The following is a 15896-nucleotide window of genomic DNA, read 5'->3' as shown; positions in this document are numbered from 1 at the left end:
TGTATACACGGATCCAAAATCTGAAAAAGTACGAGCTAGAAAAGTGACGCTTGTCAAGCATAAGGAAATTAAGTGCTCAATCATTTGACATAATTGATGCGTGTAAAGAGGATCCTCTCCCTAATCTTTATATAGTGTTGCTTGTAGCAAATAATATTGCGTAACTCAAACCATCAAACCATGTAGGTTCAAAGTTTCGAGGAATGTCTATGGAAACTACGAAAGGGCACTATTACCCTCTCCTCTCTGGGCAAGGGCCTTTCAGTTCATGTTTAGACAAAGAGCTACTTAAGATATGGCCTGTCCCCTTACACGAGGGGAAAATGCTTGGCTCTGATTTGGGCATGAGTTATCTCATGTCGACATCATATGTGGAAATCTGAGGATCAAAATACATGTACGAGGCTCATGGACGAGGTGACCCGAACTCTCAGCATCGACATTCGACCGAGGTAGTCGCGAAGTCAAGATTCTTCAGCCAAATTATTGCGTACGAACGGAAAAATTAAAATTTGAAAAGCCGACAAGTGCACCTAGAGAAGAATGGTCAAATAAATGACAAAAAAAACGTGTTTTTTAGACCAAAAACAAACGCCGATGGGGAAAGCAGCCGCCACGTTTCGTGAGGAGCAAGATGTGGTGGTGCGCAAGGAAAATTACGTGTATGCTCGGGACTTTTCTTTGACAGCGATTAACAATCCATCAGTCAAACACAAGTGATGCAGAACGTTAAACGTTGGTGTGCTTGAGTGCGTGTTTATATATCCCTAAAAGCCTAGCAAAAATTCTCAAGAGCAACCCTAGGTTCCAAACTCGCAAGTGCATAATTAAACTATGGAGCGCCGTTCTCGCCCTCTATCTCTTTGCCATGTTAACACAAAATCCATCGTCATCAACCGTACACACATGCTCATCCATGCATTAGCTATAATCGTTCTCATACACTTTAGAGCTTCTTATTTCTTCACCGAAACTAGTTCCAGAAGCAAGCCCACTATTTTGGCTTGGGTTATGATATTCCTAGCCGAACTGATGTTATCCTTCTTTTGGCTCCTCAACCAAGCCCACCGATGGCGACCCGTGACGCGGACTGCCTTCCCTGAGAGACTGCCGGAAGACGGCAAACTTCCGCCGATAGATGTGTTTGTGTGCACGGCGGACCCTGATAAAGAGCCGACCGTGGATGTGATGAGCACGGTGATATCAGCAATGGCGCTTGACTATCCACCGGAGAAGATCCACGTGTATCTCTCGGACGACGGGGGGTCGCCGCTCACCTTGTATGGGATGAGGGAGGCATATGATTTTGCGAGGCGGTGGTTGCCGTTTTGTAAGAGGTTTGGGATAAAGACGAGGTGTCCAAAGGCTTATTTCAGGGATGACGGTGATGATGAAGAGGATGACGATGGGGTTGATGGGAGATCTAGTGACGAGTATGACTCGGAGAAGCGGAAAGTCAAGGTTGGTGTTCTATAATTTCAACAAGGCAATGGATCAAATAATGATAATACCATTGCCATTTTGGACTATCTCTTGTTTTCCCGTAGAAGCAAAACAAATTCTGCATGAATCGTGGCATAATTTGTTTCTGGTGCACCAAAATTTAATTTGTCCTAATGTTAAGCGCAATGGACTCCTATGGAGATCTGCATGTTGTTTAATCTACTGCAACTCTTTTATGGAGACCGATTGAATGAAATATCCTATCGAACCACCATCTATGCTCTCTTATCATTAATTTTTTTCTGCAGGAGAAGTATGAGTTATTCAAGGCACGAATAAATCGATACAGAGCTAGCTGCCACGGAGACTCATGTCTTAATGGTCGGGATCATCCATCTACAGTTGAGGTACTCATGAATGATAGTTTTCCTTTTCCTATTAGAACTTCTATCCAATACATGTAATGAAATTGATATGTTACGTACAAATTCATTTTGCAGATGATCCGAGGAAGTTCCGCTGATGAAGTTGTGCAAGCAGACAAACAAAACATGCCTCTGCTCGTATATGTCGCGAGAGAAAAAAGACCTTCTCACCATCATCACTTTAAAGCTGGAGCTCTAAATGTTCTTGTATGCCACAAAATCGAACTCAACATCCTCTTTCTTTACAAAGTTATCAAAGATATCTTATTTTGTAATGATTCATTAATCGATGATTTGGATATTGCCCTTTCCTTCCACAGCTTCGAGTCTCTGGAGTGATGAGCAATTCGCCTTATTTTCTGGTATTGGACTGCGACATGTACTGCAATGATCCTTCTTCGGCAAGGCAGGCCATGTGCTTCCACTTGGATCCAGAAATATCTCCTTCGCTATCATTTGTCCAATTTCCTCAAAGATTCCATAACATCAGTGAGAACGACATCTATGATGGCAAGATGCGATCGTACTTTTGGGTGAGGAAAATAATGAAAGACTGTACATTTTTCGGTCATGCGTATACAAATTTCCTATGATAGCTAACTAATATGAATTTCACCTTTATTTTAGACATCATTGTGCGGAATGGATGGACTGAAGGGGCCTGTATTATCTGGTACCGGCTTTTATATCAAGAGAGAGTCATTGAATGGTAAATCCATACATGAAGGTAAGTAAATAGATGGATAAAGTTAGTTACTAAGAATTGTAAAACAAAGAATTCTCTTTCATTAATCTTTAAAGTAAAAACTAGCTTCCTAAATTACTGCAACTATGACATTTAATGTATCTCCTGCTGATTCGATAGGGACCGATGTCATGGACTTAATGAAGCTCTTTGGCAATTCAAAAGAATTCATTAAGTATCTGCAGCAGAATGACCAGCCGAGCAGGAACATTATCCTTGGCGACTCTGCAGCTTTCTGGAGAGAAGCCCAGTTCTTAGCTTCTTGTGGATATGAAAGTGGCACCAAATGGGGTCAAGAGGCGAGTATAATTAGTAACATTTTGGTTTGCCGTAGGTAATTTTTCAACTTTTTTTATTTTACCGTTCATTTATCCGATATTCAGGTGGGCTTCCTGTACCAATCTGTGGCGGAAGACTACTTCACAGGCTTTACCTTGCACTGCAAAGGATGGACATCGGTGTATTATAGCCCGTTGAGGCCACAGTTCATGGGAACATCGACGACAAATTTGAATGACCTGTTGATTCAAGGCACGAGATGGAGTTCGGGGCTCGCTGAAGTCGGCTTCTCTGGATTCTGTCCTCTGATTTATGGCTCACTGAGGATGCCAATTTTGCAAAGCATGTGCTATGCTGAACTTGCATTTTTCCCACTCTTTTGCTTGCCCATTTGCATCTTTGCCACTATTCCTCAGATCTGTCTATGGAATGGCATCGCCATATATCCAAAGGTAAGTTGACACTCTTATTCTCTAGATTAGTACATCGTCAAAAGTCACTATAGCCTTATTCCTATGTAGAATTGCTCATGACGTAATTGACCTTTGAGCACTTGAATTTGTTGTGTGGTAGGTTTAGTTGTGTTCGATTGACTTGGCTGATTAGATGCTGATTAACATCAACTGTTTTTCTATCCGTCAGGTTTCAAGTACATATTCCATGGTATTTTCCCTGGTGTTTGTTTCATCACTCTGCAAGCACCTGTACGAAGTCGTTGCCAGCGGTCACTCGGCTCGAGCGTTCATAAACGAGCAACGGATGTGGATGATCAGGTCGGTGACTAGTCACGTGTATGGAACAATGGACGCAACCCTGAAGCAACTTGGCATGAGAAAAGCTAGCTTCTCGCCGACGAATAAGGCTGCCGATGACCAGCAATCGAAGAGATACGAGATGGGCGTATTTGATTTCCAGACATCCACGATGTTTTTGGCTCCGATGGTGACCGCAGTGATATTGAACGTGGCTTGCTTTGTTGGAGGAATCACCAGGGCGCTTCTCTTAGGATGTTGGGACCAATTGCTTATGCAAATGGTTCTGGTTCTTTTCGTCCTAGTAATGAGTTACCCTGTGACCGAAGGGATGGTACTAAGGACGGACAAAGGACGCATTCCGCCATCGGTCTCTTTAGTATCGGCTACACTTTGCTTGGCATTATTGAGTCTAGGCTCGGCTTTCTTGGGTACTGAGTGATTGGAGTTGACGATCCTTGTCGGATGGATGAGACCTGGGTTAGGTTAGATTTGTATCACTACCTCTTAAATATAAAGCTAGAGAATTGTCTGGTTTATTCTCTCAAACCTTTGCCACAAGAAGTCATGGGAGGCATTCTATCTTAAAGCTGCGATCAATTTACTGTCGTTTTTCTCTCATTTTTAGGATGATAAGTGTTTCAGGAAGACAAAAGTGGCTCATATAGATGAAACGTGAATCAAATGACACCACGAATAACGAGAGACTGCTAAGATTGTACAAGTGAAATGGGAAACGACTTACAAGTGGCATTTTGGTGGTCTAACAATCATCAATACTAAGCGTGCCTAGTCAAGAGTGTTATTAATAATGTTAAGCGTATACGATGTAAAATTACATCTCAAGTCTAAGCTTGTGTATGAGAGCAGACCCGATTAAAAGGATGTAGACCAGGCCGGGAAAATCGGACGAGGCGTTTGAGAAATTCTTAATTGGACTTCGATTTGGTAGCGCCCCAGGTTGCAAATTACAATGTCTTTCTGCTGGATATACAAATCCAAGATTCGGTCAACAAGATTATCCGGGGCGGGGGTTTGATATTTTCTTGGAGATCCCTTGTGGACACCTTTTGGTATTGCCGCATGTTACTAGATGGTAGGAGATCCCTTCTTGAGCCGCGCAACGAAAACGCCAAAAAAAGAAAGAAAGAAAGAAAAGGAAGGACACTTCCCAAAGTCGCGCAAGAGAGGGAGCTCCCCGAAGGAAGCCGCAAAGGGACAAAAGAAGGGGTCAACAGATCGAATATGTACATGAATTAATATTGCAAGGTCCGTTAAAATATTATATGCTTAGGAAACATTCGGTAACATGTTAATTCTTGGTTATTTTTATTCTTCTATTTCCTGAAACAAAAATATAATAAAAATATATTTGGTAACTGATGGATTTTTTCTTGATGGGCCTAAGTTGGCCCGTTTGCCCATTTTGGGCCCAAAGGCCCGGCCCGTGAGTTGAGGGCCCATGGATGAAGTTATTAAAGATAAGGGAAAATCTTGGAGGCGGTTAACATTGGGGTGAAGTTACGTATTTTGAGAATGAGAGATTACGTTCTCTCTGTAAGTTACGTCTTCCAACACCGTTTTCTCCCGAAGAACAGAAAATGATTATCCTCTGAAAAACAGTGTGGATTCTTCCTCGTGTCGCAACATCAATGTTTAGTCTGTGGAAACAGGGTACGTTCGATTATGTGATGTACCTCGGATCGATGATTCATGATTTTCATGGGCTTGCTTCCTCTACATTGTTTCTCTTTTGGGTTCGATTTTGTGTCAAATCACCTGTTTTTGGGGATCCCGTTTCCCGAATTTTCCCATCATTGGTATCAGAGCGTCTCGATCATGTTTCCCGATTACTATTTATGTTTATAAACAAGTTATGTTTGATCATTTTTTCGTTAAACATCACTGTTGATCGATTAAAGGACGGAAAAAATCCCGACACCGTATTGTTCCCCCCTAGTTTTTGGTTTTTCCGTAGATTGATATGCATTTCTAATTGCTTAGGGTTGAAGTGCTCATCGATACGAGAATTTCGAGTGGTGGCTTGCCACCGGATGCCACCGGACGCACCGCCATGCGCGACCGAAGAGTTTGGCTTTGTTGGCTTATGCAACGCACACGCCGAGGTGGTTCCCAGGCGCGTGCGGCAATGCGCGTGCAAGGCACGCGCCGGCGGACGTCATTGTGACGTCGGCCGGCGGTTGCCCACGCACGTGCAAGGCACATGCCGGTCGGTTCGTCCGATCGGCCCATTCGACCCAACCAGCCTCACCGGTCTGACCGGATCGACCCGACCCGACCCGTTCGAACCGGCGGACCCATTGACCCGGACCCGTTGACTCGACTCGGTCATCCGTTGACCGTTGACTTAAAAGAAAAAGAAAAAGAAAAAGAATGTATTTTTTTTTTCAATTATGTCTATGTGGATTATATGTAATCCCTTTTTGTTCTACATTTGTTGCGGGAACAATGCCTCTCCTTAAGTTGTGCACACCTATTCGCGTAATTACCGATGAACAAAAGGAAAGGCTTTCGAGGTTGATAGTTGAGTTGACTGTTTATCGATGGGAGAGCGGCGACATAATTGATCATGTTCTTAAAGTCAACGAGAAAATACAAAAGGTCATATGAAATGGTTGTCCCATACCACAATTTGAGATGGTGCGATTTTTCATGAATACTCTTCCACCAGAATGGCAAGGAGTGTTGAATTGCTTATGGGAAGTCAACAAAGCTACTTTGTATAAGAGTCTTGTGATGGCTTTTATAGATGATTATTACCGGATTGTTACAAAAGAAAAGATCAAGAAATTAAACAAAAAAAGGATCTTTCCCAGTTCATATATTGACTTGGGTTTAGATGTTTCGAGTTGTCTTTCTTTTAGTAGGCTTTATGGACATATCATGTGAATATTTTTCTATCTCGTTGATGTCAGTGTAACAACTCATGTGTTTAGTTACATAATATGGAGATTTTCTTTCTTAAATCACTTAGATTAAGTAATACCACCTGCCCAAGGTCACAAACTACCCTAAAAGTGATTTAAATCAACTACGAAGTCTTCATGTATTGTATTGTGGTAATCTGGCTGAGGTTCAGGGCAAACTACCATAATCTTTAGAAGAATTGAAGTTAATTCATGTGAATCTTTACAGACTTTTCTTCATCTGTCAAGTTTGAATAACGACAGAATGTTGACATATATCATTGCACGAAATTAAACATGTGGGGGCAATTCTTGACTTTGCCTAGAGAAGTGAGGCGAATTTTCCCGAAGAAGTAAGAGAAGAAGTGTATGTTGATCTCAAAAGCTTCTTGATTCACGATCACAAATTGTTCCCTCATGTTCTAAACAAATTGATGTAAGTTGCTTAATTTGGCAACCAATGTCTTCCCTTTTTGGAACAAAATTCTTTTATAGGTATGTATAGAGAAGTTTCACCTATACATTTTAATTGCCTTTTTCGCGAAATGATGCCTGAAAATCTTTTAAAGGTTTTGAATTATGGTACCTCCATACAACTAGATTGTTCTTAGTTTTGTAAATATATTTGTTTTATTTTCTAGGGCATAATAATAGTAGAAGTGTCAAAACTTTCCTACTATGCTCAAATGCCAAAACTTTTTTTTTTTTTTTTTTTGCTCACTTGAATGCCACATCGAAGAAAAATCAATCACTTGAGTTCACTTCCGGCCAAATGGCCTACGTGGAAATTTTTATTTAAAAAAATGAATTTTATTTTATTTTTATTTGTATTTTGCCTTTTCGGGGCACAATATTGGTGCACAAGTGTCAAAAGTCACTAGTTATTTGGGGCACCCTCTTCTTCTTACTTTGTCTCTTTGCCTTAACATATTTAATCGGTGTGGCTATGTCCACATTCTATGTTTCATGTATGAAACTCCCGTTGCACATGGAGAAGAGAAGATAGTTATAAAAAAAAAGTCATAAACCTATCGTATGAATATCAATTCAGTTTTAAATTTTTCAAATTTAGTTAATTGAATCCTAAACTTCCTGACAATTTATCAAGTAGTCCTTCTGGTCAATTTTAATTAAAAGTTAAGGACTTGAATGTCAACTATCTTGACAAATTCTACTTTTTTAAAATAATTTTTCTATGTTTTTTTTTCATTTTCCCTTTCTTTCTCCTTTTTTATCTTCCTTTTTTTTACTAAGGGTTGACGAGGGCTGTCGATCAACTCTCACCGGCAACGCGTGAAATATAGAATGGAGAGGGAAATAAGAAAAAAAAAATAAGATTTAAAAAAAAAATAAAATAAAAATTGTCCACATCTAGGGCTAGTGAGGGCATACTAGCCCTTGCCTATGGCCGACTTTTTAATAAACAAATAAAAATTGTTCATGTCAAGGGCTGATGAGGGCATCCTAACCCTTACCTATGGTAGAGAACCTCGGATGGCCATCGTTGAGGCCGTTAAGCGGAGTGAAATAAGAAAAAAAGAAAAAAAAATAAGACTTTTTTTCTTAAAAATACAAATTATTCACGTCAACACTGGTCATACTATATAGGACAAGTGTCCATGTAAGCAACATCCATCCATTATTGTTAAGAGGGATTACATGAGTTAGTTATTGAAAGATTTATGACAAAAATGGTCAAATCTAAAAAGTTTATAATTGAATTAACATTTGAACAATAAGTGTATATATATTTGGATCATTTTCCTTGCTATTGGCTTGTTACTTAATGGCTTAAATTTTAAAGAGAAATGGTTTGCATATGTAATTTTCTTTATTTTCTTTTGATGGTAATCAGTTTTCAACTTTTGGTAGTGGGAACGCTCTCTGTCTTCTGCTCAGTCAAAATGTGGAACAATGAGGACGCAACATGGCCCCATCTCAACTCACGCTAGTCACTGAGAAACAAATGTCTAGGATATAGAATTATCATAAAATAGCGTATCATATCGAACAAGACAGCAACATAGTTTCTTGCGGTTCGGTGAACTTCACTGTCAGCAGAGGAGATAAGCCCACACAAATGGACAAGAAAAATGTTATATAATTAGTACAAAATAATCGGTCAAAAAATTCAACACGACTCGTGTGGATAATGAATCAAATTGAAAATTTGTGGGGGACCAGGTTGAAATCTCTACAGATTGGTGCTGCTTTTTGCTCAAGCCATCCGGTCAAGCTCGCTTCCCTAGGACTTAATCTAAAAATCTATGGTGTTAGAGTTCTCTAGACCTGAAGAGCTTAGAGTAGTGACAAATTAGGAGTTGAGATGATTATTTTTGGAGAATTTTTTTATATTTTCCAAAAAAAATTAAGTTATTGCAAAAAGAATCGACAAAATATTTAGAGATACATTACTTGATTCTCACGCAATACATGATGCAAATGTAGTAACATGTACCATATATATATTTCTTTTGGGGGTGGTTGTGGCGGAGGGGGAGAGAATGGAGAAATTGAAACAGGTGCCATGATTGAAACCTTAAAGTCGTGATCTCGATATGATGAAGACATCACCGGCGGCAAGTAAAGGGTTCGCAGCCCTCTCCCGAAAAGGAAAAAGAAGGAAGAAGAAAAAGTGAAAGAGGAAAAATAAACAAAGAGAAAAGAAAAAAAGAAAAATAAAATAAAATATTATTAAAAAATTTTACATTAGCATTGCTTGATGTCCATGTTAGTGCCAACCAACATCCACATCAATATCGACTAGCCAAAATTTTATTTAGGGGGCGAGATTGGAGAAATCAAAAGAGTGCCATGATTGGAACATTATAGTGTATTTGGTAACGTTTTTTTTTCAAAAACAATTTATGATTAGAACTTTTTTTATTTATTTTGATCCCGAAAACAATTTCTAAACATTTTAAATCGTTTGGTAATTGGTCCAAAATTTCAATTCTTGGAATAGAATTGTGTTTGGCACCGTACTCAAAATTTCTACTTCAAATCATTTTTTTTTAAATTTTTAAATAATTTAATTACTTTTTCCTTTATTTCTTTTTTTCTTATTTTCTTTTTTTTTCCTTTCTTTCTCCTCTTCTTCCACTTCAAGGTTACCGGTCACCGACCTTGGGATGATCGGCGATTGGCCAAACGAGGGCCAACAACCTCACCAAAGCGTTGCCGGCTCTCGCGAGGCCGTGCCTCGTCAACCGAGACTCGCCAGGTTCGGGCGAGCCTTGTTGATGGCCAGGGGAGGCTCGAGTGAGGCCTACCTAGCCATCGGTGACGCTCGGCCTTGCTAGTGGCTGGGCGAGCTCGCCAGACCTCGTCGGACCAATTGCTGACAATTAGCGACTAGTGGCTGACAACGGCAATGGTGGTGGCGAGAGCGGCGGGAGCGACTGCAGTTGAAGAAGAAGAGAGAGGGAAGAAGAACAAGAAGAAAGAAGAGAAAATAGAAAAAAATAAGTTGGCTTGATTTTGGGATTGTCCCCAGGAACAAAGAATTAATTTCTTTTTACTTCTCGATTCTACTCCAAATCTATTCCTAAGAAAAAAAATTTACCAAACGGATTTTTGTTCCAAATTTATTCCCGGAAACAAAAGAATAGAAATTTTCACTGTTTGGTAAGTTACCAAATAGATCCTTAAATTCACACTCTTGATATGATGTAGACATTGTTGGCAGCTAGCAAGGGCTTTGTGACCCTTGCCAAAAAAGGAAAAAGAAGGGAGAAGAGAAAGTGAAAGAGAAAAAGGAAAAAAAAAGTAAATAAAATAAAATATTACTAAAAATTATGCATGTTAGAGTCATCAGGCATTCACGATTGTGCCAGCCGACGTTCATGTTTGCACCAACTGGTCAAAATTTGCTTGAGAGATTGAATTGACATAATTACAAAATATTTATGATTGAATTAGCAAAAAAAGAAGAAATTAGGACTAAATTAAAAAAAATTACTATAACTTTATAACTTTTTTTGTAATTTTCCCCACCTAACTCTGTCAAACCTACTAATATAGACTAATTCATTCAATATAAATACTCATAGGTTGATATATAAATATGGGGGTACGTATAACCCTATGTGCTAGAATCTTGGAAAACTTCCTATTCATATTCAGAAGAATAGGAGAATAGCAAGAACCGATCCTGTCATATGGAGCATAGCTCAGGCCCTCTCAATCTCTGTCATGTCCTCACAAAATCAATCATCATCAACCGCACCCACATGCTCATTCACGCCACAGCTCTATCCGCTCTCATATACTATAGAGCTTCGTTTTTCTTCAGTGAAAGTAAATCGAGAGACAGAGCCACAACTTTGGCATCTCTCACCATGTTCCTTGCCGAGCTAGGGCTATCTTTCCTGTGGCTGCTCAGCCAAGCCTTCCGGTGGCGGCCCGTGAGACGGACTGCCTACCCCGAGCGGCTGCCGGAGGACAAGGAACTTCCACCCATCGATGTGTTTGTGTGCACGGCGGACCCAGATAAGGAGCCAACTGATGACGTGATGAACACGGTGGTGTCGGCAATGGCGCTTGACTATCCCCCGGAGAAGCTCCATGTGTACCTCTCGGACGACGGCGGCTCCACACTGACCTTGCATGGGACGAGGGAGGCCTACGATTTCGCAAGATGGTGGCTGCCCTTCTGCAAGAGGTATGGGATAAAGACGAGGTGTCCGAAGGCATTTTTTAAGGAGGAAGAGGATGGTGAGGGGATTGGCATGAGTTCTGAGAATGAGTTTGGCTCTGAGAAGAAGAAAGTCAAGGTACGCTTTACCTTTCGGTGATCATATCCTTTTGTCCATACGCCTGCACTTCCATTTTGTCTATAAGATAATGTCCTGCTATATTTAAATATTAAACACGCCCCGTTTGATGGCTTAAAAGGGTCATTTTACTATGCATTGAGTTGTCTCACTTAAGTGCCTTTGTCCTGATATAAGTCTTCATGTTAATAAAAACTTAAAGTTTTGAGAGAAGTGATTGCTTATTCAATTTCATGTCGAAGAATGGTGCAACGTGATCGGCGCGACTATTTACTCCCGACGATTTGAACTCTCAAAGTGTGATGCCTTCTATATTTTAAAGATTAGCAGCACCCACATCAATCATACTTTGTTTTACAGATTTAGATTAGAGCTTACTATAGTTTACGATGGAGGAATGCAATAGAAGGGATGGGCATGAAGAAGTAAGAACTGTGCCCTGCAGACTTGTTAAATATTAGATCTAACTATTTCTCTTCTTTCAGGAGAAATATGAGTTGTTCAAAGAACGAGTAAATGAGTACCGAAAGAGGCACAGAGGTGACTCGAGCCACACTGGCCGAGACCATCCGCCTACCATCGAGGTAATTCTAAATTTAAAATGGGAATTTGCAATTTCTACAAATTTAATTAAGTGAGCTAAGAGTAACATGCGTCTCAATGTGTATGACAAAAATCAACGGATGCGACAGGTGGTCCGAGGGAATGTCCCTGATGAAGTTATGCAAGCACACCAAGACCCCATGCCTAAGCTTATATACGTCTCAAGAGAAAAGAGACCTTCTCATCACCATCACTTCAAAGCTGGAGCTCTCAACGTTCTTGTACGCCATTTTAATTTTCAAATCGGAAACAAACATATCTATATTCTTCTATCTATGTACAGCCGATAATAATTCGCCGTTGCTCGTCCGTGCAGCTCCGGGTATCAGGAGTGATGAGCAACTCGCCTTACATTTTAGTGTTGGATTGCGACATGTACTGCAACGACCCTTCTTCGGCTCGGCAGGCGATGTGTTTTCATTTGGATCCGAGATTATCTCCATCGTTAATGCTGGTTCAATTTCCTCAAATGTTTCATAATATTAGTGAGAACGACATCTACGATAGCAAGATCAGACCGTACTTTTGGGTAAACAAAAAGAATCATATGAAGTTTTTTAGAGTGCAACTTTTCTTTTGTTAGCTAATGATTTTTGCTCTGTTTCAGACATATTTGTATGGAATGGATGGATTGAAGGGACCTATTTTATCTGGGACTTGCTTTTACATCAAGAGAGAGTCCTTGTATCGTAAACCCGTGCAAGAAGGCAAGTAGATCGATCCTTATGACTTGTTTTTTTCAAGAAAGTAGGGTAGAAAAAGTAAATGCAGTAATGAATTAATTAGCTCGTTTCCTGTCGATCTAACAGGTTATGATCTCATGGATTTAAAGAAACTCTTTGGCCATTCGAATGAATTCATCAAATACCTTGGGCAAAAGGAGAAGCCAAGCAAGAACACCATTGCTGGCGACTCTGCAGCATTGATGAAAGAAACCCAACTGTTAACTTCTTGTGGCTATGAATATGGCACAAAATGGGGTCAAGAGGCATGTACAATTAAAAGAAACATTAAAATTAGTCCTTGTTATTTGCTATAGATGACTCCATTTCTTTTTTTATTTTATTTTATTTGAGTTTTGTTGGCATGATCTCAGGTGGGCTTCAAGTACTATTCTGTGGTAGAAGACTACTTCACCAGTTTTACCTTACACTGCAGAGGCTGGACTTCAGTGTTTTATTCCCCATCAAAGCCGCAATTCTTAGGGACCGCAACAACGAATTTCAATGACATGTTAATTCAAGGCATGAGATGGTATTCTGGGTTGTCACAAGTTGGTATCTCGAGATTTTGTCCTCTGATCTATGGCTCGTTGAGGATGCCCATTCTTCAGAGCATGTGCTATGCTGAACTTTCACTTTTTCCCTTATATTGCTTGCCAATTTGCTGCTTTGCAACTATTCCTCAGATCTGTCTAGTGAATGGCATCTCTATATACCCTGAGGTAAGTTGACTCCTAGCTCTAGAACATAACATTCTCATTGCCTTCAGCGTATAAATTACGCTTCAATTTTGTTGCTCAATTTATTTGTTTGAAAGAGTTAATCAATGATTTCTTCATTGTCAGGTTTCAAGTTCATATATCATGCTATTTGCCTTCATCTTCCTATCATCCCTTTGTAAGCATCTCTATGAAGTCGTCGCAAGTGGCCATTCAGTCCAAATATTCTTGAATGAACAACGAATCTGGATGATCAAGTCAACGACGTGTTATGTATACGGAACCATAGACGCGATTATGACACAAATCGGCATGAGAACAGCTAGCTTCTTGCCTACAAATAAGGTCGACGATAATGAGCAATCGAAGAGATACGAGATGGGGATATTTGATTTTCAAACGTCAATAATGTTTCTGGCTCCGATGGTGACTCTAGTGATATTGAACATGGCTTCCTTCTTCGGAGGAGTCGCTAGAGTTCTTACTTTGGGAGGCTTCGACAAACTGTTCATGCAGAGTGCACTATCATTTTTCGTCTTAGTGATGAGTTACCCCGTGATTGAAGCAATGGTATTGAGGACAGACAAAGGACGCATTCCACGATCAGTCACCATACTGTCTGCTTTTCTTTCCTTGGTATTGTTGTTGCTAGGTTCAAGTTTTCTCACGTAGCAATGAACGTTATGCATAAGAAGTCATGAGTCATCGCAGACCAAGTCCTCAATTATCATAATTGTTGTACGTTCTGTAGAAAATATTCAGACGTGACGCTGGATCATGGAGGACTACAATTGTGTAAGCTTTAAATTGACTTATGAGACAATTGAGACAAGATTAGTTGTTCAACGAATTGATTTACGATTGCTGGGCTTGTAGCTCAAATGATAGAATAGCACAGCGGAGTCCTCGTGTTGATTGTTGATGCAACATGTGAACTCTGCAATGTTGCGTCGGAGGAGTCAAGGGGATGTCTTTGCCTTGCGTAGGCCTCGTCAAGGCCGAAGCTCAAAGTTGAATGTGCTAGTTGACAACAAAGCGGCAAAGCGTTCCATGCTTAATCGTTCCAAATGGCATGGATTACTTTTGACTATATGACTAAGGGAGGAGGAAATAGTTTAGTTTGTTATCTCTTAGAACAATGTGGAAGCGCAAACAAACGATGCAATTCGAGTAAGAAATAAATTATAAAATGAAATGCAACCATAAGGGATTTACATACTTCAGTGATGTGCCTACTCCACAGCAGAGATCGACAAGATGATTCTACTGTAATCAATAAAGAGAAGAGTACAATTGTTTGAAACACTTACCTCAAGTACTGTTCAATCCTAGATAGCAACTAAACCCACAAGAATCAATGAAAAATTTGGAGCTTTTCATGCTCTTGACTCTCTTGAATGCTAACTTTCGAAAACTCTATAGAGTTCTCATGAATTTCTCTTGTTAAATAAGATCTTAAAACAAGGGTTTTAACAAGTCTACATCGGAATTTCGGTGCTCGGCTATAGCAATGAAGAAAATAAAAGCCCTTGGGCACTGTCCGCAAGACCAACCAGCTTTGTCCGTACGTCCTGATCCGGTTGGCAGCTCGGCCACTCCTCAGTTGCGCCCGCTTGGTGGCCTAGTTCTTGCAACTCGCATATCTAGCCGTCTGCCTCTGTCCCCATGTCCTCGCAAACACATTGAGTATTCCGAAAATGACGAGCTTGTGTCGATTCCAAATTAAACGAAATTACCTCCGAATCATAATTATCAAAGCTCCAAATTAGCGAGAAGTCCAACTAATGGCATAGCCCGTAAATCCACATATATATATTATGCCTCTTAAACCTGTCTTTTCTCAAAAATAAAACTCACATCCTTTGTTCCTCTTGAAAACCTCGGAATCCAACTTATATATTACTAGTGTTTCTTTCCAAGGGATTACTCATAGACCTGCTCACAACACTATCGATATGGGAAACATATGATTTAGTGTAAACTATATCATACACATTACTACCTATGGCCCTTGCTTAAGGAAAAAGGGCGTGCAAAAGAAAAAAAGAAGAAAACAATTAAGATTTTAAAAAAAAAAATAAAAATTGTCCATGTTGGCCGGTGAGGGCATCCTAGCCCTTGCCTATGGCCGATTTTTTAATTAAAAAATGAAAATGTTCATGTCAAGGGCTGATGAGGGCATCCTAACCCTTGCCTATAGTAGAGAACCTCCGATGGCCATCATTGAGGCCGTTAAGCGGGAGTGAAATAAGAAAAAAAGCAAAAAAATAAGACTTTTTTCTTAAAAATACATATTATTCACGTCAACACTGGTCATGAATAATAATTGTCCATATAAGTAACATCCATCCATTATTGTTTAGAAGGATTACATGAGTTAGTTTTTAAAAGATCTACAACAAAAATGGTCAAATCTAAAAAGTTTATAATTGAGTTAACATTTGAGCAATAAGTTTATATATATATATTGGGATCATTTTCCTTGCTATTGGCTTGTCACTTAACA

At 39.9% G+C, this 15896-nt stretch overlaps 2 protein-coding genes across 2 annotated transcripts; both read left to right on the top strand.

Moving 5' to 3' along the window:
• The first annotated feature begins 770 nt into the window (after positions 1-770).
• On the top strand, positions 771-4265 carry LOC104416110 (cellulose synthase-like protein G2). The gene is made up of 8 exons (XM_018860147.2): positions 771-1461; positions 1752-1850; positions 1944-2075; positions 2189-2401; positions 2496-2595; positions 2734-2912; positions 2997-3344; positions 3535-4265. Exons 1-8 carry the CDS (start codon positions 835-837, stop codon positions 4084-4086), a joined length of 2250 nt encoding a protein of 749 aa, XP_018715692.2. The 5' UTR covers positions 771-834; the 3' UTR covers positions 4087-4265.
• Positions 4266-10660: 6395 nt separating this feature from the next.
• On the top strand, positions 10661-14249 carry LOC104456119 (cellulose synthase-like protein G2). The gene is made up of 8 exons (XM_039298847.1): positions 10661-11346; positions 11832-11930; positions 12039-12170; positions 12266-12478; positions 12557-12656; positions 12759-12937; positions 13046-13393; positions 13517-14249. The coding sequence occupies exons 1-8, from the start codon at positions 10732-10734 to the stop codon at positions 14060-14062; spliced, it is 2232 nt and encodes a 743-aa protein (XP_039154781.1). The 5' UTR covers positions 10661-10731; the 3' UTR covers positions 14063-14249.
• Positions 14250-15896: the final 1647 nt, after the last annotated feature.

Source organism: Eucalyptus grandis, chromosome 8 (genome assembly GCF_016545825.1).
Source record: "Eucalyptus grandis isolate ANBG69807.140 chromosome 8, ASM1654582v1, whole genome shotgun sequence".
Classification (NCBI taxonomy): domain Eukaryota; kingdom Viridiplantae; phylum Streptophyta; class Magnoliopsida; order Myrtales; family Myrtaceae; genus Eucalyptus; species Eucalyptus grandis.
The sequence above is the reverse complement of the archived record's forward strand: the minus strand, read 5'-3'. Positions and strand labels throughout refer to the sequence as shown.

Coding starts and splice junctions, on each gene's coding strand:
- LOC104416110 (XM_018860147.2), top strand. CDS start 835: ATGGAGCGCCGTTCTCGCCCTCTATCTCTTTGCCATGTTAACACAAAA. Junction 1,462..1,751: donor CGGAGAAGCGGAAAGTCAAG/GTTGGTGTTCTA, acceptor TTTTTTCTGCAG/GAGAAGTATGAGTTATTCAA. Junction 1,851..1,943: donor ATCATCCATCTACAGTTGAG/GTACTCATGAAT, acceptor TTCATTTTGCAG/ATGATCCGAGGAAGTTCCGC.
- LOC104456119 (XM_039298847.1), top strand. CDS start 10,732: ATGGAGCATAGCTCAGGCCCTCTCAATCTCTGTCATGTCCTCACAAAA. Junction 11,347..11,831: donor CTGAGAAGAAGAAAGTCAAG/GTACGCTTTACC, acceptor CTCTTCTTTCAG/GAGAAATATGAGTTGTTCAA. Junction 11,931..12,038: donor ACCATCCGCCTACCATCGAG/GTAATTCTAAAT, acceptor CGGATGCGACAG/GTGGTCCGAGGGAATGTCCC.